At 36.4% G+C, this 23,736-nt stretch overlaps 1 protein-coding gene across 2 annotated transcripts in view; it reads right to left on the bottom strand.

The window, feature by feature from the left end:
- The window catches only part of RALBP1 (ralA binding protein 1), a 59,877-nt gene that overhangs the window by 13,063 nt on the left and 23,078 nt on the right, over positions 1 to 23,736 (bottom strand). For both annotated transcript variants that reach the window (XM_074340373.1, XM_019712608.2), the window contains exons 2-6: positions 9,972 to 10,270; positions 7,558 to 8,016; positions 4,245 to 4,594; positions 2,644 to 2,805; positions 1,524 to 1,655 (exon numbers count right to left, since the gene is read on the bottom strand). In XM_074340373.1, the coding sequence (XP_074196474.1) occupies positions 1,524 to 1,655; positions 2,644 to 2,805; positions 4,245 to 4,594; positions 7,558 to 8,016; positions 9,972 to 10,215 (1,347 nt within the window). In that variant the 5' untranslated portion in view covers positions 10,216 to 10,270. The remainder of the gene's footprint in view (positions 1 to 1,523; positions 1,656 to 2,643; positions 2,806 to 4,244; positions 4,595 to 7,557; positions 8,017 to 9,971; positions 10,271 to 23,736) is intronic.

Below are 23,736 nucleotides of genomic sequence, written 5' to 3'. Positions count from 1 at the left end.
TAAATCATGATTAAGTGTTGAATTCTGCCAAATACTTTTCTGTATCTATTGATGTTATCTTGTGGTTTTTTCTTATTTTTAGTCTGTCAATATAATTAATTATTTACTTCTATCTTTAAAAGTAATTTATTCCTCTAAATTGAAAACAACTTGACAGAACATTTTGAGTATTTTGTGAATTAATGAGCAGGCATGAAAATATAACATCAAGAAAATTGGTAAAGTAAAGGTAATCCATCTCTTTCTGTTATGGGGTCTGGTTTGCTATGTCACGATTCCTTTATTCAAGAGAGATGTAGAAGCAAGAGAAATGAAAGCCAAGCCTACATTAGCCCTGTTCTAGGTCAGAGACCCTTCATTTAAAGACTGCTGGGCGGGGCAGCTGGTTAGCTCAGTTGGTTAGAGCAAGGTGCTCTTAAAAAGGTTGCTGGTTCGATCCCCACATAGGCCACTGTGAGCTGCGCCCTCCACAACTAGATTGAAACAATTACTTGACTTGGAGCTGATGGGTCCTGGAAAAACACACTTAAAAAATAAATAAACGTTTAAAAAACAAAAAAAGACTACTGTGCAATGCTATATGGTTAACAATTACAACCATGAGGTCTGGTTGGTTAGTCTAAAACCCAATTCTAGGCTGGATCATTGAATGGAATTAATAATAATTATAATAATAATAATGGGTATAGGAAGCAAAATAAAAAGACAATGTAAATAGGAGAAAAGAAGGAAGAAAAATACACAGAGGGATTCTGTTAATCTGCTAGTTCTTGAGTGCATAATGTGAAAACATCTTGTGTTTCCTTTCTGACAACACTATCTTCTATATAAATCTCTAACCTCATAGCAACAAAAGCACACGGGTTGTCTTTGTCTTTTAGCACAGCCACAGTGGCTCTCCCAGTCTGATAAATGCTAAATAATGTTCCTTGGAAGTACTATTTGGGTTCTGCCATTGAATCTGCATGCGGGCTGTAAGAGGGTACAGAGATTTGGGATCTCACCCTTGGTGTGCCTGGGAAACTCACTGTTGCAGAGCCAAGCAACATACACTAAACTAGAAGGGAGATCAAAAGTCTGACTCATGTAGCCCAAACTTAACAGGAGACACATGCCACTCTTCCTATTACTAGGTAAAGAAAAACCCCCAATCCTCAGTACCTCCACGTGTTCCCAAAAAGCTGACTCAAATTCCCCAGCAGTTTCTGAAATGAATCACTCTCCAGCTGCTTCTCATGCTTGGAAAGCTCTATTAATAGGTACAACTAGGAAATGACAAAACATCTTTTAGTAAAATAATTTGTTTAAACGAAACATTTGCCTGATACCAAGCTGAAGGATCAATAATCCAGAATTGGGAACATTCAGAATTGGGAACATGAATGAATGAATTTCAGGGACCTTCACTTAAAGAGACATTTGTACGTTGTATTTTTTAAAGAAATAAAAGTATAAAAGATTCTAGCACATTCTTTTTGTATTTTATTATAAACATGATGTACCAAAGTAATAAATTCACTCACTTGTCTTTTAGCTTCTCTCAGCTTTCTTTTGAGGGCTGTCAAAATTCTTTGTACTTCCCATAATCTTTCTTCTTTAGATAAATCCTTTACCCCGCCCTGCAGATCTCGATGTAAACAATTCAAAAGAAACTCCTAGAAAACAATACAGTACCCTCAGTAGCAGTCCACGCCGACTGTAATAGCACAAATTACTTTTAGTAATTGTGTAATAGTAATAGCACAAATTACTTTTTAACAATATGACTGAAAAATCATTCTTTCTTGCTTTGCCTGGGTATTGGGTTCTCATTAATTTACATTAGTTCAATAGTAGTTAATTTACACTTCTTCCTCCAACACATCATCAGCTAATCAGAAATGGGAGCTCAGAGCACATAAAAGGGAAGAAAAGCAGGGCTTTGATAACAGGTATGCAAATAAAAGATGTAATAATCCAATGCAAGTAAATTTCTTATTTAGTCCTGACTTTCTTATTCAGCTTGTGAAACACACACACACACACAACCAAATAGCAGTTCTCTTCTATCACACGGGCTGTAAGAGAAAAATGTATAGTGGAAAAGCACAGGATTTGGGGTCAAATCTGGTTTTGCAGCTTAGTAACCATGTGACACAGAGTACGTTATTTAAAATTTTGGTATTCTTATCTGTGAGATATGGCCAATAATAGCAATCTCAGGTGGATAAACTACCATTTTTGGACTGCCCTGAAACTATGCTGAGCCTCTTTAATGCATGATCTCATTTACTGTAATCTTCACATCAAAACTGTGAGAGAGCCCATTTTAAAATGGGCTCACTGAGGCTTAAGGAGGTTAAGTGATTAGCCTAAAACCAGTCAGTTAATTAGAAGCAGAGCAAGAAGTTAAAGCCAGGTCTTTTTATTTCCAACCCTGGGCTCCCTCCACTATCATATCCTACTTAACTGGCATGTAACAGTGCCAGATGAAAATTTCCGGCTTGAGTGTGCCGTGAAGAATTGCCTAATGTAGCTCCAGAAACACTTTACAAAGTACTCAGTGAACAAGAGTTCTTCTTCATCATTATCATCATCAGTCTCCAAAAGCGTCAGAGCAAAGGTAGGTTCTTTAGGGCTAAAGCACAGGCTGAGTTCACAGACCTGTCTTCTGATTTCCTCCTTGATGCTCTCCTGGGTCTCTGGCAGTGTGGGCATAGTGGCCATGTTAGACCAGCGGAGAGGTTTTGTCACTTGCTTTAGTATCACATTTCCAAAGAGCTCTTGCACATGTGTGAAAAACACATATAGGACGCGATTGCTAATCTAAGAAAAAATAAAAAGATTTGCAAGAAAACCATTAAAATTATTATTTTATTTCATTTCATTTGTCTATCACACAGTACGTCCTTTAATCCTGGGCCCATGAATGAAAGTTTTCCTCAGTAGCGACCAGACATGCTTTGCTAAGTAGCAGACAATTTAAAGAAGACAAGGGGAAAATATGAGTTAAGTCATGTACTCAAGCACTCTAAGAAACTAAAAAGAAAAGGATACAGAAGCTGGTGACCATCAGTTTGTTCTTTCTCAGCACTAAAAAATCTTGTTCTTTTTTCAAGTTGTCTTGAGACCTTTTAACACACACAACTGGACCTACTGAAAAATGTGAAGTAAGAGTTACTTCAGCAGTTGTAAAGCTGGGCTGAGAGTTTGCTCTCCAGAAACAAATGCCTTCCGGGCCAATTTGCATAGCCAGTGTTTAAATATGATGTTCATATGCTAGATCAGGATACTAGGTTGGCTGAAAAGCTAGTAAAAGAAATTACTTTCTACCTAAGACTTACTCTTACAACACACTCGAATCTTCTATGATATTATCATCCCTATTATAATAATATCAAGTAACATTTTTTACCAAAATTGTTCAACATTTACCAAATCCTGACTAATGTGAATGATTACAATGAAACCTGAGAAAGATTTTGCTTCCAAAAAATAATCAATGAGCAATGAAAGAATCTTTAGTAAAAGAAAACACACTCTTACATAGTGTGTTAGCAATGACTAATAATAACACAGTATGCTGGCCAAAAGGAAAGCTTAAAATAAAAAAATACAACCATCATCTCATTTTTTTGCTTTTTGTGTTTGGCCTGAGTAAAGTATCAGTACCTCTAATTAAAGGAAAACACACGCTCCATGCCAGCACCAAGTGAGCAGCAATAAATTAAGGCAAGTATTTTTGTTATGAAGAGATACCAATTAACACAATACCCAATTCCCTGAAATGCCTATTCATATTAAAAGTCTATAAAAGAGTTCTCTAGGATCCATCTTTATGAATGAAATCCTCAGGTTAAATCTCGGACCAAACAAATGTTAGGTTCCTTTGTGCCTGAGTCTGATATGTGTGTGTGATATAATTAAACAATAAGACTATTTGAAGAAATAATTGGAATCTTTAAAATTCTAACGATGAATTCTGTAACTGCAGCTACCACGGGCTGCTCCTCCAGTAATGACAGACCACAGTTATTAAGAAAAGGTTTATAAGCCAACACCAAATACTGTACAATATTCATATTACATAGTTCAAGCCAAAGGGCAAATAAGCTCATTATCCTGTATGTTGACACTGTCCATATTGTGAAAGAAAAAGACCAATATTCAGGCTAAATAAACCGTTATCTACTTTCACCATATGCAACTCAGTAATGAGAATGTTCCCCCGACTCCCCAGGGCCAGCATCAGAGGGCACATGTACCTGAACGGTTGGGCTGAGCACTATAGAAATGTTCTGTATATTCATTTTTGTTTCCAGTTCCTTCGCAATAACATGGTCCATGTGCACGATCAGCCAGGAAATCAGAAGATAGTTACATTCTGGCAGTTCTTTCAGTAAGCGCTGGAATTCCTGCACTTTCTCACTCTCTGTGCTCCTCCCACAAGCCTCTTCAAAGCGAGGCATAAGCTCTTTGGTAAGCAGATTTTCCGGAAGGTCTCGCAAATACTGCTTCAGCAAACTGGCTACAGTATTAGGCTCATATTCTTCCAAATTTGGAGTCTCCTCTCTGTCATAGGCTGCTTTCAGCTCATCCACCTTTGATTTAATTCCTTAAAACATTCAAATTCAGAGAGAAAAAAAATCAAACAGCTTTCTTCACCACTGCACCCACCCATGGGGGGGATCTGAGAAAAGCTAATCTGACAATGACAAATCTCTAGTTATTAAGTATTTACCTGCACAAGGTTCACACAATTCCTCTGTAAACAAGGTAATATAAATGACCACACATACTTGGAGGGTGAATTTAACCATAAGCTAAATGATAATGGAAAAACTCAACATTCAGAACAACAGTCATAGCAACCACGAATATATTAAGCAAATACGCTAACTGACTCAGGGAAAAAAAATTGGTTTTAATTTAAAGATAAGTGAAAATTCAGGCAAAAACTACAATCTACGCCTAAGTTTTGCTCTACACAGACGGCCAAACTGCTTTTTCTAACTAGTCACAAGACTGACAACATAAAACTAACTCAGTGTATATAAACATGTTTCAAAAAAGTTGTGGGTACTTTTTTTTAAGTAAAAATTGTATCACAAATGCAAAAGATAAGTTTGCTATCTAAACAAACTTCTTGCAAATTATTCTCCATTAAATAAGTCCCATCTAATTTCTATTTTTTAAATTTGAGTTCTTTACATGTTTTCTTAATCTGAACCAAAAAAATGTGAAATTTGTGTTTCTAAAATAAAATTGTTTTGCTTTTCTTACTGGACAGAAAGAAACACTGACACACAAAAACGAACGCTTTTCAAAATTATATAACTTTTTAAGTCTCTAGTCCAATCTGCATTTAAGTGACACAATTCAGTGACAGTGCACTCATAAGAGTACAAAGTAGCTTTCTGTTGTTTTCAATATTTAAAACTTTAGGCCAATTATTTGAAACAAGCTACAACTTAAGGCTGAGAGACTATAACAGTAAATGTGAATACTCAAATGTCATTTAATCTGAACAGTATTTTAGAATCAATGGTACTTATATCGGGGCTTTGGCATTATTTTATGTGAAAAACCTTTTAATGGCATTACAATAAATCTACAACTTATTTATCCAGCATTGACAAATCAGTAATTCCAAATTTGAAAATAATATGAATCTTATTTTTGTATAATCTTTATTTTGAGGCAGAAAAGTTAGAAAATAATTTCCATTTTCTTATTATGAAAATATGAGCGAAAACACACTGAGTGCTAACTTTAGTTGAAATTCTTGGCAAAGACCTCCTCTCTCTTTCATATATATTTTATACATATCTAATTTGTATCCCAACAGTGCCTACCCAGAAAATTACACAAGTGAACAATTGGAATATGTCTGGTTTGTCATTACTCTGAAACTGTTAACAAAATGGACCCTTCAAATAAAGCATCCCAGGTAGAGAAAGAGCGTATGCAAAATGATATATTTGCTTTAAGCTGGAACTTACATATAAATGAGAAAAAAATTTCCAGGAGAAAATATTATTAGCATTCAAAACGAAAAGTCATAGCCATAAACTATAGCCATTGGTGCGCTGAATGCAGCACACTGCCAGAGCTTAAAATAAAAAAACTGATCCAAGCAGGAGTTCAACCTCCGGGAATCAAAATCAGACACACAAAGAGGAGCTATGCAACTTTAATTCTCCAAAAGAATACAAACATCAAAAGTATAATATTGTATGTCAACTGTAGATGAAAAATTTTTTTAATTCAAAAAAAAGGTCAAAGACAAAAGAAGTTTTTGAAAAAAGCTATAGAAACTCTTCACAAACTTTTACCTAAAACAAAATTTCTTCATCCCTATCAAAATCATGTGAGAGAAATAGCCTGTTAGTACTGTCTAAATCTTTAAAAATCAATTCATCATAAATTCTTAAAAGTAAAATTTTCAAATTCATTTAATTATGATTACTTATATGTTACTAAGGAGTTATAGATTCAAATTCAATTTCTAATTTATTTTCTATAAAATAGTAGCATTTTAGCCAAAATACTCTTAAGTGATAATTTGCTATCTATGGGGTTATGTAAAGGTTTCCCCAATTATCATAAATGCCTGCCCTTTCTCAACAAAACTTAAATATCAAATCTACCTTCTAGAAACGTGTATGAATCAATTAAATGAAAAAAATAAGTCTAATTTCTTTATATATTCTAAATGTGTATGAATACCTCATCATGAAAATAGGTGTGACCAACAATAAATTGTATAAAATAAATCTCTAGTACCAAGACATTGAATTATAGAAATGTAATGACTTGGAACACATTGCCACAGGTCAGGACTTCCATCCTATTCCAACACAAGTCATGCTGCTTTGTATGAAATCTTTTTACTTTACGTAGCATACATTTTGCTTGATTTCAGACACCTAATATGAATTACATTCTTGCCAAATATGACATTTAAATTTTCATATATGTGGAACGCAGAAAAATGGAAAATCAATTTTACTAATATATGTAATAGCTGCACACGGCTGACAGAAGCATTCACATTTGGGGCCTAAAGAATCAGCCAATAACATTTCATGTCCCTTAGCTAACTCAGGAAATACATCGTATGATTGTGTCAATAAATGTATCTCTTGGCCAAGAAGCATCTTTAAGCCGGATTTCCTGCCGTTTCCTGCGAAGCTTCCTCACAACACTGAGCCCTGGCTCCGAGACGGAAGACGGTGAGAAGGAAGAGCAGCGTGAGTGCACACAACTAAAGGACACCACTGTACGCTTCGCTTCTTCTCACTCCAGGCTGCTGCGAGCTGTGATCAGCTCATGTGTAAATCCTCGGAATGAAAAGGAACACCGGAAAAATATCAAACTGCCTCTCTGCCTGTCTGTCTGTCTGTCTGTCTGTCTCTCTCTCTCTCTCGGATTTTTGTTCAACTGGAAGAATCAAGGAAATGACTTAAGGCTTAGGACCCATTGCACAATTTTTCTCACAAGTTAATATTTTTCCTTCATTTGAAAAATGGTAATGAATTTAATTTCTAAAAACCACTAAGACCATATCCCCAATACCTGAAACTCTGTAGATGCCTTCACACTTCATGCCATACTTCTCTACATAATCTATACATTCACGGAAAACTGCCGGCAGTCGAATGCCGTCATACATCATGGTCCTCTCTGCTGCATCAGCCAAAGGAATTCCAAAAATGGGTTTGAGATTCAGAACATCAATCTGAGGCACCTCTGGCTCCTGAATTGGCTTCTTCTTTTTCTTCTTTTCCTTCCACTGTTTAACAACATCAGCGGCTGTCAAGTCTTTTGACTTCTTCTCTTTATGTTTTTCTTCTTTGTGCTTTTCTTCTTTATGTTTTTCCTCTTTAGGTTTCTCTTTTATTTTAAAATCCTTCTCTTTCTTTTTAGAAAAGCTGGGCTTCTTGAAAACATGGATTCCCTTGGATCTCTTCATTTTGGAAGGACTTTCAGCTTCATCTCCAGAGCTATCTTCCTGAAAGGCAGCATAGCCTTCAGCTGCCAAAGAAATGCAGGGAGTGTACATTATATGTCTGTTTAACATAAAATTGTCCATATGCTTTTTAAAAACAGGACCAAAAAAAAAAAAGTGCCACCTGGCAATAGCTAACTAGTTTTTCACTTGATTGGCCAACCCCGCTGGGTACTTCCAGCAAAATGAGATGCTGACATGAAATCTCCTGACCACAAGAGGGCGACATACAGAGAGCCAGTTATCCTTGCAACAGTAGGTGGTGAAAACTGGTTTTACTTTATACATGTGCCTAAGTGGAATTTTGGCAAACCAAGTATTATAAATATACAAGAAAGGCTCTACACAGAATTGCTAATGGAAAGAATCCACTTATAAAATAGAGCACTCTTTCATCATCCAAATCATCTCCTCTAACTTCATTTAGCTCAGATTTTTTCATATTTGGTCTCTTTAATTGTAGAGTCCATTTCAAACCATGACAAACTGCACTGCTGTTTAGATGCTCCAGTCATTCCCGTATCACACTTCGCTCTCCTGTCACTAACTTTTAAGTTCCTTCCGGAGACTGCAGCAGGAACTGAAACCTCATTTGGGTGAAGGACAGAACCAGGAAATTCCTAAATCTCCAGAGGTGGCCGAACAGGGCAGCCCACTTCCCTGCCTCAGGAGCCCTGGTTTTCACACACTGACAATTGCTTTCTATCATATCAGAGTTATCCTAGTTTTGTTATTTTAACATCTATAACTCTACTTTATTTAGCCAGCTACTTTACTAGCTATTTTATAACAAAGATTAAAGATATTTCCTAAGTACCTCTCTGATCAAAATATCACAAACCCCACACTAACCAGGATGGCAGAAATCTTACTACTACCATGACGTATAGTAACTGGAGTTCTCAGACACTGTTGGTGGAAGTGTAAACTGATATAACCACTCTGGGAAATTGTTGTAGAATCTACTAATGCTGAAATAAGCAGGGCCTATGAGCAAGCAATTCCACTGCCAGGCATATACACAACAGAATGCATAAATATGTACAACAATGTTCACAGAAGCTCTATTCACGACAGTCAAAAACTGAAAACCCAAATGACTAGTAACAGTAGAATGGATAAATTGTAGTGTTTCTATGTATTAATGTAATGCAACAAAATCCAGCAATAAAAACGAACAAATTACTGCCACATGAAATAACATGGATTAATCTAACAAACATAACATTGGGCAAAGGAAATTAGACACAGAAGAAAATCTGCTTCTATTTACATGAGGATAAAACAGGCAAGATCTGGCTATGCTAAAAGAAGTTTACCTTTGGGAGCAGTAGGGGATTCCCTTTGCAGGGGCAATGAAAGGGAATTCCGAGGGTGCTCATAATGCTCCATTTCCAGATCCCTGTCGTAGTTACACAGGAGTATCCATTTTGTGATAACCCATCAAGCTGTACACAATTTGTGCAAGTCTATCTGAATATTATGCTTCATACTAAGTTAACTTAAAAATACTGTGAAACTCAAAATAAAGCAATACTTAAATCACTTGATTTGCTTTTAGCATACTAACGACCTATGCTTAAACAATTCAGCCTCCCTATTGAACAGAACTATAAATGAATGCATCACGGCATTTGCTTAAGACAAATGAATAATTACTTTTTTCACAGTTCCAATAAAGTGTACCCCAACTGGCCTATACAACCAATCCAAGAAAACAAGATTCAATAAGGGCAAAATGCCAATATCTCCTTTTTATGTTATTTTAAATGACAACTTTAAGAAACTTCCACCAGAAAACTATACTATTTCTGGAAATTAGGCATTTTTGTGAAAGACCCTAAAATATAACTCTAGTATACAAAAATTGAGACCTTGAAAAATAAAGAACAAAAAATACCAAGCAGGCGTCTTTAGACATATTTCCAGAAGATGGCAGGTACATTAGTTTATCTAAAGCATAGAGAAAAATGACACTTACTCCTTTTTTCCTTTTTCTTAAATTTTCCTTTTTTCTTCCCATAGTCTTTCTCATCATCAGACACTATATCAGGAGGCTCATGGAGGCTGTCATGGGGAGGCGAGGGCTCACCAGTGCGGTACAATCCGGGAAACTTCGTAGGGCTGATCTCCTCAGAGCTGGGGGTTCGGGTGAGACCACTGCCATGTTCCACCCTGCGGTGTTCACTGGGGCTGCTGGTGGGGGGCAGGAAGCACTCAGTCATTCTGCCTCCCTGATGAGACAGTGAAGGGGGCTTCTCCGTTACCTATCCATTACACCTAGACAGACAGGCGGAAAAAAGATCATCCGAGTCATCTAACACCAACCAAAGCAGAAAACAACCACAAACACACAACACGGCAATTAATCTTGCCATTTACAAAATAGGTTTTCATTATCCTCCTTTAAAAAGACGCTTTCATTTTATTATCTCAAGTTACATTCCATGCATCATATATTTTAGTTCTCAAAGAGTTAAAAGCCCTGGGATCTTCAAGTATTAGAAAAATAAACCAAATGAAAATCAGAGCAGAGTACTCAAAGCAGAATACAGGGTTCCTTTTAAAAAGAGCTCACGGTTGTAAACGACTTCATGTTGATTGTTATCCAATATAAAATCTTGCTGTTTTTCTTTAAGCTATGACCAAACAATTATAAATAAATTACAAAGACTATTTATATAACTACATAGGAATAGTTTGGTATCAAAATTACAATTTACAATACAGTTAAAATGATATATTTAATGATTCACACAACTACAGATCATTACTACAGGTCTATGTTGCAAGCAATTTGTTCATGTGTTGATAAACTTTTATTTTGCTCAATTTAAAATACAAACAAAATAGATTTCACTAGAATGACACTACAAACATTAAGAATTCAAGGTCTGTTTGCATTTTTTTCTTCTTTAGATGGAGGGTACATAGTCAAAGTACTGTGTTCATAAATTGCCTCGATTACTTCTTATGATATTCAATTGAAATACTACTGGAATCATTTGCTTTTCTTTGTGCTCACTTTTAAGGTTATTTTGCAATTTAAAATACCCATAAGCTTTACATAGCAAGACTGATAAATCTGACCGTAACAAAGTCAAAAGACAAGCAAATGTAAAAAAAAATTGCAAATTGTAACCAAGAGCTAATTTCTTTAAAAAGCAGAGTTCTTACAAATCAATCAAAATATAAATAAATCAAGAGACCTGCACAAAGCATGTGAACAAGTGAACAAACAGTTCATAGAAAAATGACTCATATCTGTACAACAATGTTCAACTACAATTATAATCTTTAAAACACGTTACTATTTTTCTAACATCAGAGTAGCGAAGAACAAAAAAGGTGTGTACCAGCCTGTGTTGGTAAAGATATGAACAGAGATTCATATCTACTAACAGGACAAGTATAAATTAGCACAATCTTTTTTGAAAAGCAAGTTGGTAATATCTATCAAAATTCTGAATATATTCTCTTTGACCCAGGAATTCCTTTCAGAAACTCTCAGATATACTTTTACAAGAATTCAAAAATGCACACATGAAGGCCAGCCTGGTGGCTCAGGCGGTTAGAGCTCCATGTTCCTTACTCCGAAGGCTGCCAGTTCAATTCCCACATGGGCCAGTGGGCTCTCAACCACAAGGTTGCCAGTTCAATTCCTCGAGTCCCGCAAGGGATGGTGGGCTCCGCCCCCTGCAACTAAGATTGAACACAGCACCTTGAGCTGAGCTGCCGCTGAGCTCCTGAATGGCTCAGTTGGTTGGAGCACAGGCTCTCAACCACAAGGTTGCCGGTTCAACTCCTGCAACGGATGGTGGGCTGCGCCCCCTGCAACTAGCAACGGCAACTGGACCTGGAGCTGAGCTGCGCCCTCCACAACTAAGACTGAACTTGAAGCTGAACGGCACCGTCCACAACTAAGATTGAAAGGACAACAACTTGACTTGGAAAAAAGTCCTGGAAGTACACACTGTTCCCCAATAAAATCTTTTTAAAAAAAAATGCACATATGAAAATATTCACTTCAGCACTGTAAAAGCAAAAACAAAATAATCTAAATGGCTATCAATAGAAGATCAGTTACGTTATAGTCTATCCAAATAGAATACACAGAATTTCTGACAGCATGTAAGAAATAGTTAACCACTGTTACAATGGAAGTGGTAAACGGAGAGGGAGAAAGATTTTTCAATTTTCCATTTTATCCCTTCTATATAGTATGAACCTTACCATGTCCATATGTTACTTTTTATTGTCATTTTTTAAAATGAACAGGCCATCTTTTTTTAACCTTATAAAAACACAGCTTTAAAAACCACGTTTTTGATAATATTTAGTAACGTGGGGAAAAAATTTAATTTACAGCACATCAATTTTTTAAATATATAAATACATATGCAAAAATTGTAATAAAACATTAATGATTACCTCTGAAATCTAAGATTGTGATCTAATTTTTTTTTTTACTTTTCTGCATTTTATAAATTTTCTACCCAGTATGCATTTGTATAATCACGAAAAGCATTAAAAAATAGGAGGAAGTTCTATTAAAGGATCTATAAGCATCACTATAATTCTTCTGTTTTTCTTGATGGGCCCTGACTTTTGCCTATCATTAAAAAAGAAAAACACATTTTATTTTTCTTTTAATTGCAGGCATTCTCATTTTCTACAGTCATGAGATTTGAGAGTTTAGAGGGAGCTAGAGTCCAACCAGCATTAACAGTTATATGGTATGTTACAGATGAGGAAACTAGAGCTCCAAAGACCAAGGAAGCCAAAACACAGTTGCCAACAAGGAGCACAGCTTTACACTCCAGATGTAAAACAGCTTAGAAGCATCCCATCCACACTGATCCATTTTGTTTTATGCTTCTCCCACTTGGCACTGCTGTCTTCACTCCCTGGAATCCAGTACTTCCTCCATGCCTAATGTACACTCATCCTTTAATATTAAGCCTGCAAATGGGCACAAAAAATCTTTCTGGAATGACAGAAATGTTCTAGATTTGGAATGTGGTGAAGGTTATATAAACCTGTAAATTTATGGAAAAATCATTGAATTGTATAATTAAAGTGGTTCAACCTTATGGTATGTAAATTACACAATAAAGCTGTTCAAAAAGAAAAAAAAGTACCAGCAACACTTTCTCCGGGAATCCTCCCTCATGACCGTCTCTGTCCAGTCTAAACTATAGATACTCCTTTTCTGTCCACCCAGACTCTCCTGGACATACCTCTACAATGCATATATCATGATGGATGTATGTGTTTTAATTACCTATGCACGTATCTATCGTGCCCAGTAATTTGTAAGCTCCAGCATTAAACATAACACAGGGCATACAGGAAGTACTCAAATGTTTACTTAATAAACTAATTATAGTCTCTTCTATGTTCTCAACATGTTGTGTGTGTACTGCTGATGAGACAAAGATTAGAAGAAATAAACCTGGCCCTTAGCCTTAAATTTTAATTAAAGAAACAAAGAAAGGATATCCAAATTTTATTTGAGTTCCTGTGACTTCAAGAACTTTCATATACATTAAGTAACCTTAGCACATTCTGAGAGAAAAGTAGTATTTTTCCATGTTTACAAACGGAAACTAACTAAGGCTCAGAGAACTAAAGTAACTTACCCTAAGTCATACATCAAGTAAGTGGTAAAACTGGGATCTGTTTGACTCGAAACACACATTCTTTCCACTAAACTGCCATATAGCTATACATATGCAAAAGGGAGTAAGCCTATTTATGCCAGGAGGAACAGCGTGGTTATACACAAGCAGAAACATGGGGCTTATCATGAGAATGGCAAGCAGGCTGGTCTGACCGGAACAATTTCTAACCCTTTCTTCCTTCCCCCCCACCCCACCATGTTCAAGCTGTTGTTTCTCAGTCTAGTTGTCTAGTTGTGTAGGACACAGCTCCCTGGCCCACGCTGGTATTAGGAGCCTTGCGCTCCCCTCAGCTCAGGTCTCAGGTCGGCTGTCGGCTGCTCACAGCAGCTCATGGCAGCTCACGCCCAGCTCCAGGGAGAGCCGTTGTTCACAATCTTAACTGCAGAGGGCGCAGCTCACTGGCCCATGTGGGAATCGAACCAGCAACCTCGGCGTTGGGAGCTCAGCGCTACAACTACCAGGGCTACCTGGCCGGCCCTACCAGACAGGTTTTGATCATTCCCTTCTCCATGTTCCTACAGCATTTTGCAAATTATATGTATGTGCACATGTCCTCCTAGTTCACAATTACCATTATTCAGTTTCCATACTAGATTGACAAAGAAGTTTTACACAGAAAGCGCTTACTAAATTATCTTGCAAAAACTACTCAAAAGACATATTGACTTGATTCACCTATAATTGGGAATGAATGAAAGAAGGGCAAGCAGCTAAAAGCAGATAGGAAGGAGTGAGAGCCTGAATATAGGATTTATCACGGAACAACGTTTTTGCATTAGAACACACTGTTTTGAGCACTAGGAATTATAGCAAGTCTAAACTTCACTGAATAAAAGTGCAGAAAAGAGAGGCCTGTATGGTCCTGGGTAAATTTAAGTATAAATAGCCAAAGGTAAGAAAATAAAACAAACCACAAAAATTATAAATTCCTACTTCTGGCAAGAGAACAGCTGTAAATTTACCTACATCTTAAGAAAGAATACTTATCCCTATTCCTCCTAGTAAACAGAACGAAAACTCCTGGATAACATATTTAAAAAGAAAACAACAACAAACTGACAGGTAGAGAGAAGAAGACAGACAGGATAAGGACCTCAGAATCCAAGAACAACACATTCGTGAGTTTCCTGAATTTTCTTTTTGCCTCTACATCGCAGACTTGGACCTCAAGAAGCCAGAAACCCAAAAACACTGGGCACAGATGGGCACAGATAAAACAACCACAACAAAAGCCTGCTCCCTCTAGCCAAATGGCCAGGAAAGAGATTGCTTTGCAAGACAGAAAACTTTTAGAAAGTAATGGTCTACTCCAGCCAAACAGCACAGTAAGGTTAAAAGCAAATGAATGGAAAAAATATACCATACAAACACATATAAGAAAGGTGAAGTGACTATAATGTCAGACAAAGCAGACTTCAAAACAAGAAGTATTGTCAGAAATAAAGAAGGTATTCCCACAATCACAACAGATATAATTCTACACATGTACATGCCTAATAACAGAGCTTAAAATACATGAAACAAAAACTGACAGAACTAAAGAAACAGATGAATCTTCAATTATTATTACAGAACTACTCTCAGTAAATGACAGAACAAACAGACAAATAGACAAATATCTGAGCTAGGACACAAAAAGCACAAATCATCAAAGCTCAAGTTGATAAATTAGATGTAATCACAATTTAAAACTTCCACTCTTTGAAAGAAAATCAAATTAGGAAAGTTAAGTGGCAAGCCACATACTCAAAGAAAATATTTGTAAAACGTATAGCTGCCAAAGAACTCATTTCTTCAGAAAAAATGAGTGTGTATTCGTGTGTATACATAGTATATATAACTGATTTATAAGATCTTATATATCTGTAAGAAACATGTAAATCAGTAAGACAAGTAATTCAAAAAATAATGAGCAAAATATATGAACGGACATTTCACCCAAGAAAATGCACAAATAGTCAAAAAGCACATGAAAACAATGCTCAATATCACTGCTCATTAGGGAAGTGCAAATTCCAACCATAATAAAATACCGCTATATACTCACTACAATCACTACAATCAAAAGCACTGACAATACTAAGTGTTGGTGTGAATGTGGAGCAACTATTACTCTTATCTGTTGTTGGTGGGAATCTAAAATTGCACGACCACTTTAGAAAAGTGCTTACCAGTTTCTTATAAAATTCATACATACTTATACCACCTAACAATTCCACTCTCAGATATTTACTCAAGAGTAATGAAAATGTAAGTCTACACAAAGTCTTGTCAATGAAAGTGCATAGTACCTTTATTCACAGTAGACTGGAAATAACTCAATTATCTGTCAACAAGCAAACAATTAACATAAATTATAGTATGTCCTTATAACAGAACATTACTCAGCAAAAAAAGGGAACAAATTACCTATGGACACAACACAGATGAGTATCAAAAGCAATGAGCAAAAGAATCCAGACACACAAGAACACACATTGTATAAGTCCATGTATATGGAATTCCAGAACAAGCAAAACTAATCTGTAGTGACAGAAAGCCAATTAGTGGTGCTGTTGGGCCAGATGTGGCCAGCCAGGAAGTGCATGCAAAGGGGCATGACAGAATGTCTGGGGTGATAAAAAGTCCCATATCATGATTATAGTGGTGGTTTCACAGTTATCAAAACCCAAAGAACTGTATGTACACTTTCAACTGGGTGAATTTTATAGTATGTGAATTATACATCAGTAAGGTAGAAAAAAACTTTTTGAAAGAAATTGATGACTGATCCTAAAATTTTTAGAAATGAAAAGAACTTAGAATAGCCATACCATCTAGAAAAAGAACAGTTACTAAAGCAAAAGTAATGAAGACAGTATGGTATTAGAGTAAGGACAGACAGATTAGTGGAACAAACCAGAAAATTCAGAAAGAGACCCATGTGTATACAGTCAATTGATTTTCAACACTTCCTGGCTGGTCACATCTGGCCCAACAGCACCACTGATTGGCTTTCTGTCACTACAGATTAGTTTTGCTTGTTCTGGAATTTCATATACTGGGACTTATACAATGTGTATTCTTTTGTGTCTGGATTCTTTTGCTCATTGTTTTTGATACTCATCTGTGTTGTTGTGTCTATCGGTAATTTGTTTCAACAAAGATTTCAATGGAATTCATGGGGACAGGAAAGTCCTCAACAAAAGGTGCTGGATGAACCACGTGGAAAAAAAGAGAAGCTTAGCCCCCTTTATCACATCACACACAAAATGTAATTCATGATAAATCACAGACCTAAAATGTAAAAGCTAAACACTGCAAAACTTCTAAAATAAAACAGGTTTTTTTTGACACCTTGGGGTAAGAATTTCCCCTACAGGACCAGAAAGTATTAACTATAAAATTAAAAACTGACAAACTGGACTTTATCGAAAGTAAAAACTTCTGCTCATCAAAAGACACCATTAAGAAAATGACTAGTCAAACAAAATGCCTTTGTTCTCCAAAGGCCTGGAGATCACATTACAAGGCATACAGAGGTTGCCAAAAAAATGTATACATATTTTAAGAAAGGAAAACTGGATTAAAATTGTAATACTCACTGTATACCGATAACAAAAGATGAATACAAGTTTGACTTCTGCAACTACAAGAGGTGCTCAAAGTGGTTACCATGAGCGTCCAGACACTTCTGATTACAGCGAACTACTGCTTGAGCAACATTCACCAAAATGTCCACTTGTGTACATTTTTTTTACACCCCCGGGACACATGTATCTGACAAAGGACTTATATCTAGAACATATGAAGAACTCCTATAATTCAATAATAAAAAGACTAACAAAAACAAAAATAGGCAAAAGAGTTGAGCGAACAATTAACAAAAGAATATATACAACTGGTCAATAAGCCTATAAAAAAAGCTCCACATTACTAAACATTAAAGAAATGCAAATTAAAACCACAATGAGATATCAACAGACACCATCTAGAACGGCTAAAATTTAAACAGAAAGACAATTCCTAACACCGATGAAGATGTGGGGCATCAGGAAGTTTAATGTGTGTGATGTCAGCGGGGTGGTGGATTGGGGTGGGGGTTGTCACTGTGAGGGAGATAAATGATAAATATCTAACTATTACATTGTTTTGTGCACCGGAAACTAATTAAAAAAATGTTACAAAAAACAAAAAAGAAAGAAAGATAAATGGAGACCTATGATCTCCATTAAGAAAAAAAAAAATACATTGCTGGTGGGAAAGTAAAGCTTAACCACTTTGGAAAAGTGTTTGGCAGTATCTTTTAATTAAGTCCTGACACACATGACCTACAAATTCCACTCCTGAATATTTACCCAAGAGAAATGAAAACATATATTCACAAAAAGACTTAATGATCAGAGTAACTTTATTCATAACAGCTAAAAAGTAGAAACACCTACATGTCCCTCAACCAGAGACTGGATAAACAAGCTGAAATATATTCATACATTGTAATATTAGCATTTTTTTTAAGGAACAAACTCCTCATACACACATCAAAATAGAAGAATTTCAAAAGACAACACACCCAGACACAATAGATTATACAATGTATGTTTCTATTTACATGAAGTTCTGGAATAGGCAAATTCATCTGTCAAAAAAATTTTAATTGTGGTTGTGGGGGTGTGGGGAAGAGGCAAGGATTGAGTACAAAGTAGCAAGAGAGAACTTTCTGGTTGATAGCTATGTTCTGTATCTTGACAGGCAGAGTGGGCTATATGTTTGTAGACATTTGTTAAACTTATTAAACTGTGCATTTCACTGAATATAAATTACATCTCAACAAAATTTCTCGGGGGAAAAAAAACCCTATGGGTGCCATATAGAGATGACTGATCATAAACCATTGAAAAAGCGACCTTCCCTTTCAAATGTTACTACTCTCACTTTACCATCAACATCCCACCAACCCCCACACCCAAAATCAGTACAACAGGAATGTCTATTTCCAGTCCTTCCCAAATGAAAATCTAGGGTTAGTTCCTATGCACAAGTTAATTTCTCTCCAGAAAGAAATGAAAGTAAAAAATATTACTTCTGCAACATCTAACAAAAAGTATTAAGTTAAAAGTATAGCAAAAAACCACACCTAGAATTTTACTTTAGGACCAAAAACAAATTATAACTTTGAAACTGAATAATATTTCAAGTCAAAAATAACAGTTATGACAGTCATAATTGAGGTAAAGCAAAAAAAAAAATCATAAAACTAGACTCAAACAACAATGGTTTAAAAACATTCACTTCTCCAAAGAACTACAATATGCATTGTCCTTTATAGTCTTTTCTGCTCATGTACCAGTATTAATCAGCACACATAAGAATCACTTGGAAAAAAAAAAACTCACTTGTCCATGCAAAAGGACAAAGCAATATAAGTAGGGAAGAAAGATTGCTATATTAAAGTCTCTGAGATGAGCTTTGGAAATAAGTCTAACAGTTTATTAAACTTGATTAGTATCTACACAGAAAAGCGCCTATTCCAGAAAACCAACAGCTTGCTTAACTAGCTTGTAAGTTAAACAAATTCAATATTTTCTAAATGCTCTTTAATAAACACTCAGCTAAAATTCATTAGAAGCAGCTTTTCCTCATTTTTATGGTTTTTAAAACCCTCTGTAAATTAAAAGTCTCTAACCTAAAACTACTAGGGAATCCAAATACTGGCTCATTAATACACTACATATTGAACAATAATATTAATCTACTATTTGGGAATGTCAAATTTTGTAAGCAGTATTTGCAATGTACAGTACATTCTTGTGCTTCAATATACAGTACATTCTTGTGCTTTTCCACTTCAAATGAAGTGGAAAATGTTCTCAATTAAAGAACAAGCGTGTCCAGATCATAAAGCACTAGGCACCCTGCACAGTAAATGAAGAGACCCACATCAAACACATCATGAGGTTTCCGAGGACAGGGAGATAGAAAGATGATATTGAAAGATTCCTGCCAGGTAGGGGACAGGGTAAACAACTTATTTACAAAGGATCAGGACCAACTTGCCAACACTGGAAACTTAAATATAATAAAGGAGTATTTTCAAAACTTTGGAAGAAAATTAGTTCCAACAATCATTCAAATGCATAGGTATAATAGAATAAAGACATTTTCAGACACACAGTGGCAAGAAATGTAGTTTCCACAAACTTTCTCAAGAATCCTGACGAATTGATATGCAACCCTGGAGAGCAACAAAGGAAGCCCCAGAAAAAGCAGGCCTATCACCAACATATGACAGAGTCCACAGCGATACTGAGGAAAGAAGAGCTCCCAAGGACAATGGGATTTACAGACACACCTGACCATATGGAAAAGAATAGTATATGTGGTAAAAAGCCGCTAGAGGATTTGGAATAAATTTCTCATAAGAACAGAAAAAAAAAGCAAATAAAAATGAGATAAGCATTAACTCAAAGACAAGGGTAGATGAGAAAATGAAATTGTAAGTCTACTGGCTGGCTCAACATTACACAATATTGGTCCAATTATCACAATGAAAACAATGAATACTGATTTAATCAAACAATGTGAGCAACACGATTCTATCAGAAGACTGAGGCAGGGAACTAACTCGGGGATGGGTATGAGAGACCTAAATCCAAATTTACCAGAATGCCTGGTAACAGATAATGTCTAAAACAGGACTCAAATAACTCAGCATATAGTCATACTCATGACTAAGATTTATTACAGTGAAAGGATACAAAGCAAAAAACAACAAAAGAAAAGGTACAAGCTTCCAAGAGTGCTCTCACAGTGGAGTCACAGGGACAAGACGAATCATTCCAACGACAGTAATAGAAGTGCTGCCTGTTGGGCAGCTCCTCAGACTCAGAGGCCAAAGTCTTTGTGGCACCTGATTGTGTAGGTACCCTCTATTTAGCATGTACCAAAATTCCGGACTCCCAGAAAGAAAGCAGGTATTCAGCATAAACCACACTGTATAACAGTTTAAGCACAGTGAGCCACTCACCATTTAGGAAGTTTTACATGATATGAGGAACTTCAGCAGTCAAGTTCCCAGCTGCCAGCCAAGGGCCAACCTTACAAGCAGGACTTTCTAAAGACAGCAGTCTAAGGCCTACTTGGAGTAACTCTACACGAGTACTATCTGATTTCTTAAACTATGCTTATGAATTACTCTGATAAAATTTTAAAGGATCGTTGCAAATCTTATTTTAAATTCAAATAAGGGCAGCCAGTTGGCTCCGTTGGTTAGAGCGCAGTGCTCCTAACACCCAGGTCGCCGGTTCGATTCTCACATGGGCCAGTGAGCTGCGCCCTCCACAACTAGATTGAAAGCAACGACGACTTGACTTGGAGCTGATGCGTCCTGGAAAAACACACTGTTCCCCCATTTAAAAAAAGAAAAAAAGAATTGCTTCCCTTTCTCAGTTTGCAAAATCAAGAAATGCAGAATAAAATAAAATTAAATGACTGTATTTGTTTTAAATAAATAAAATCAACAAACTATAAAAATTCAAATAAAAGAGAAAAACAGATTTTCTCTTAAAATATGAATATTACCACCCAAGAAAAATATTTTTAAGTTCGCAAACTGAAATGGGAGAGAAAAAATCCTTCAGAAGAAGCAGATTAGGTTTAAAGGATTTCATATCATCAATAGTGACATTCTTTCCACGGTATTTCAGGTTTATGACCTGTACACAGTAAATGCAAACCAGTATTCATTTATTAGCTTGACAAGAATTTCTCATGCACATCCCCACAGACCAACTGTCATCCAATTTAACTGTTATAAATTAGTCCTTTCAAATCCACTAACATTGGTTTAGGGCTGTACTTTAACAGGGATTTTACTCTTGGGTTACTGTTTCTTTCTATACCCTTCTTACATATCATCAGACTTAATCTTTATTTTAGCTTCTCCCTTGCCCCCAAGTGCTTATGCAAATGAACGTTTAATTAGAAGCCCATATACCACTCATAAACATGCACCAAATGACAGTGAATTAATATTTTCCACTCAGCTTCCCAACATTTTCAGTATCACTGATTAAAATATGCCTGAGACCTGTGCAAAATCGATTTAAAGAATGTGAAATTCTAAAGTTCATTATAATGAATATGGATGCCTTTTTAATGCTGACAACTATTATATGACTAATAACAAGAAAACAAAAAACATTAACAAATTATGTTAGTCGACTGACATGATGAATATGTAAAATCAACGTCTAGATAAGACTAAGATCCAAAGAGCACAGATGATGTCCATTATTTAAACTGAAAGTTCAAACTCTCAGGATTAAAATGTCAAGTGTTGGAAAACAAGCATCCTAACACACAGAACACGGCAGACAGAAATAATTCCAACGTCTGCCAACAAGGCGAAAGGCTGGGAAGGACCCAAGTCAGTTCTACAAACAGCTGTTGGAATAAAAGAGTGTACATTTATGTGTATTAAGTATTGAAGAAAAACCCACACTGGACTTTTACCTATAAACACAATGAAAAGTACTATCACTAGCAGTCACTCTAATACAGAGGACAAAAAAGAAGTTCTCTTATTAAAAACATCATAATTAATATCATTCAGTACTTAACGGGGAAGCAAAACATTTTTAAAGGGATGGTATATATAGCCTTTTGTGTGTGTGGGGGGGGAGGACAGGCCCCTTTCCTGCCATATTTTATAATCACATGATCTATTCTCAAGTAAATCTTAAATTAGAACTTAACTGGTGGTGGGGGGGGAACCAACAAACTTTATTTAATAATACTTCTTTTAAAAACCACACCATTGGGGCCAGGCCGGTGGCTCAGGCGGTTGGAGCTCCATGCTCCTGACTCCGAGGGCTGCCGGTTCGATCCCCACATGGGCCAGTGGGCTCTCAACCACAAGGTTGCCAGTTCGGTTCCTTGACTCCCGCAAGGGATGGTGGGCTGCACCTGCAACTAGCAACGGCAACTGGACCTGGAGGTGAGCTGCGCCCTCCACAACTAAGACTGAAAGGACAACAACTTGACTTGGGAAAAAAAAAAAAAAAGTCCTGGAAGTACACACTGTTCCCCAGTGAAGTCCTGTTCCCTTTCCCCAATTAAAAACAACAACAACAAAAAAAAAAACACCACACCATTGGTTACAATAGAAACTGGATAAAAGTATGTAGGCCATGGTTCCCAAACAATGCACTGAGACACCTGAGCTCCGTCAGCAACCTCACACAGAAGCCATGAAGTTCTCCTAAATTTGAGGAAGACAGAGCAGTACCGCAGTGCTCCCCCTTATCTGCGGTTTTGCTTTCTGTGGTTTCAGTTACCCAGTCAGTGGTAGTCCAAAAATATTAAATGAAAAGTTCCAGAAATAAAGAATTCATAAGTTTTTAATTGTGCACTGTTCTGAGTAGTGTGATGAAATCTCGTGCCACTCGGCTACATTCCACGCAGGACATGAATCATCTCCACACGGCATATGCCCCCCACCCATTAGTCATTCAGTAGCCTTCTCGGTTATCAGAGCAATTGTTGCAGCATCGCAATGCTTGTAAGTTCAGGTAACACTCATTTTACTCAATAATGGCTCAAAGAGCAAGATTAGTGATGTTTGCAATCCGCATAAAGCAGTAAAGTGCTTCCGTTAAGTGAAAAGGTAAAAGTTCTTGATTTAAGGAAAGAAAACACAAGTCGTATGCTGAGGTTGCTAAGATCTACAGTAAGAAGGAATCTTCTATCCACGAAATTGTAAAGAAGGAAAAAGAAATGTGTGCCAGTTTTGCTATCACAACTCAAACTTTAAAAGCTACAGCCACAGTGAGTGATAAATGCTTAGTTAAGATGGAAAAGGCAGTAAATTTGTGGGTGGAAAACATGAACATAAAATGTGCTCTGGCTGACAGCAGCATGCTGTGCCAGAAAGCACTGAGCCTACACAGGCTTCAGCAAGGGATCCTCTGAAATAAGTGACCACATTCGCACGACTTTTATTACAATATATTGTTATAACTGTTCTATTTTATTATTAGTTATTGTTGTTAACCTCTTACTAATTTCTAAATTAAACTTCAT

Source organism: Rhinolophus sinicus, linkage group LG09 (assembly GCF_036562045.2).
Source record: "Rhinolophus sinicus isolate RSC01 linkage group LG09, ASM3656204v1, whole genome shotgun sequence".
NCBI classification, from domain to species: domain Eukaryota; kingdom Metazoa; phylum Chordata; class Mammalia; order Chiroptera; family Rhinolophidae; genus Rhinolophus; species Rhinolophus sinicus.
Note: the sequence above shows the minus strand (reverse complement) of the source record. Positions and strands in the feature narration are given on the sequence as shown.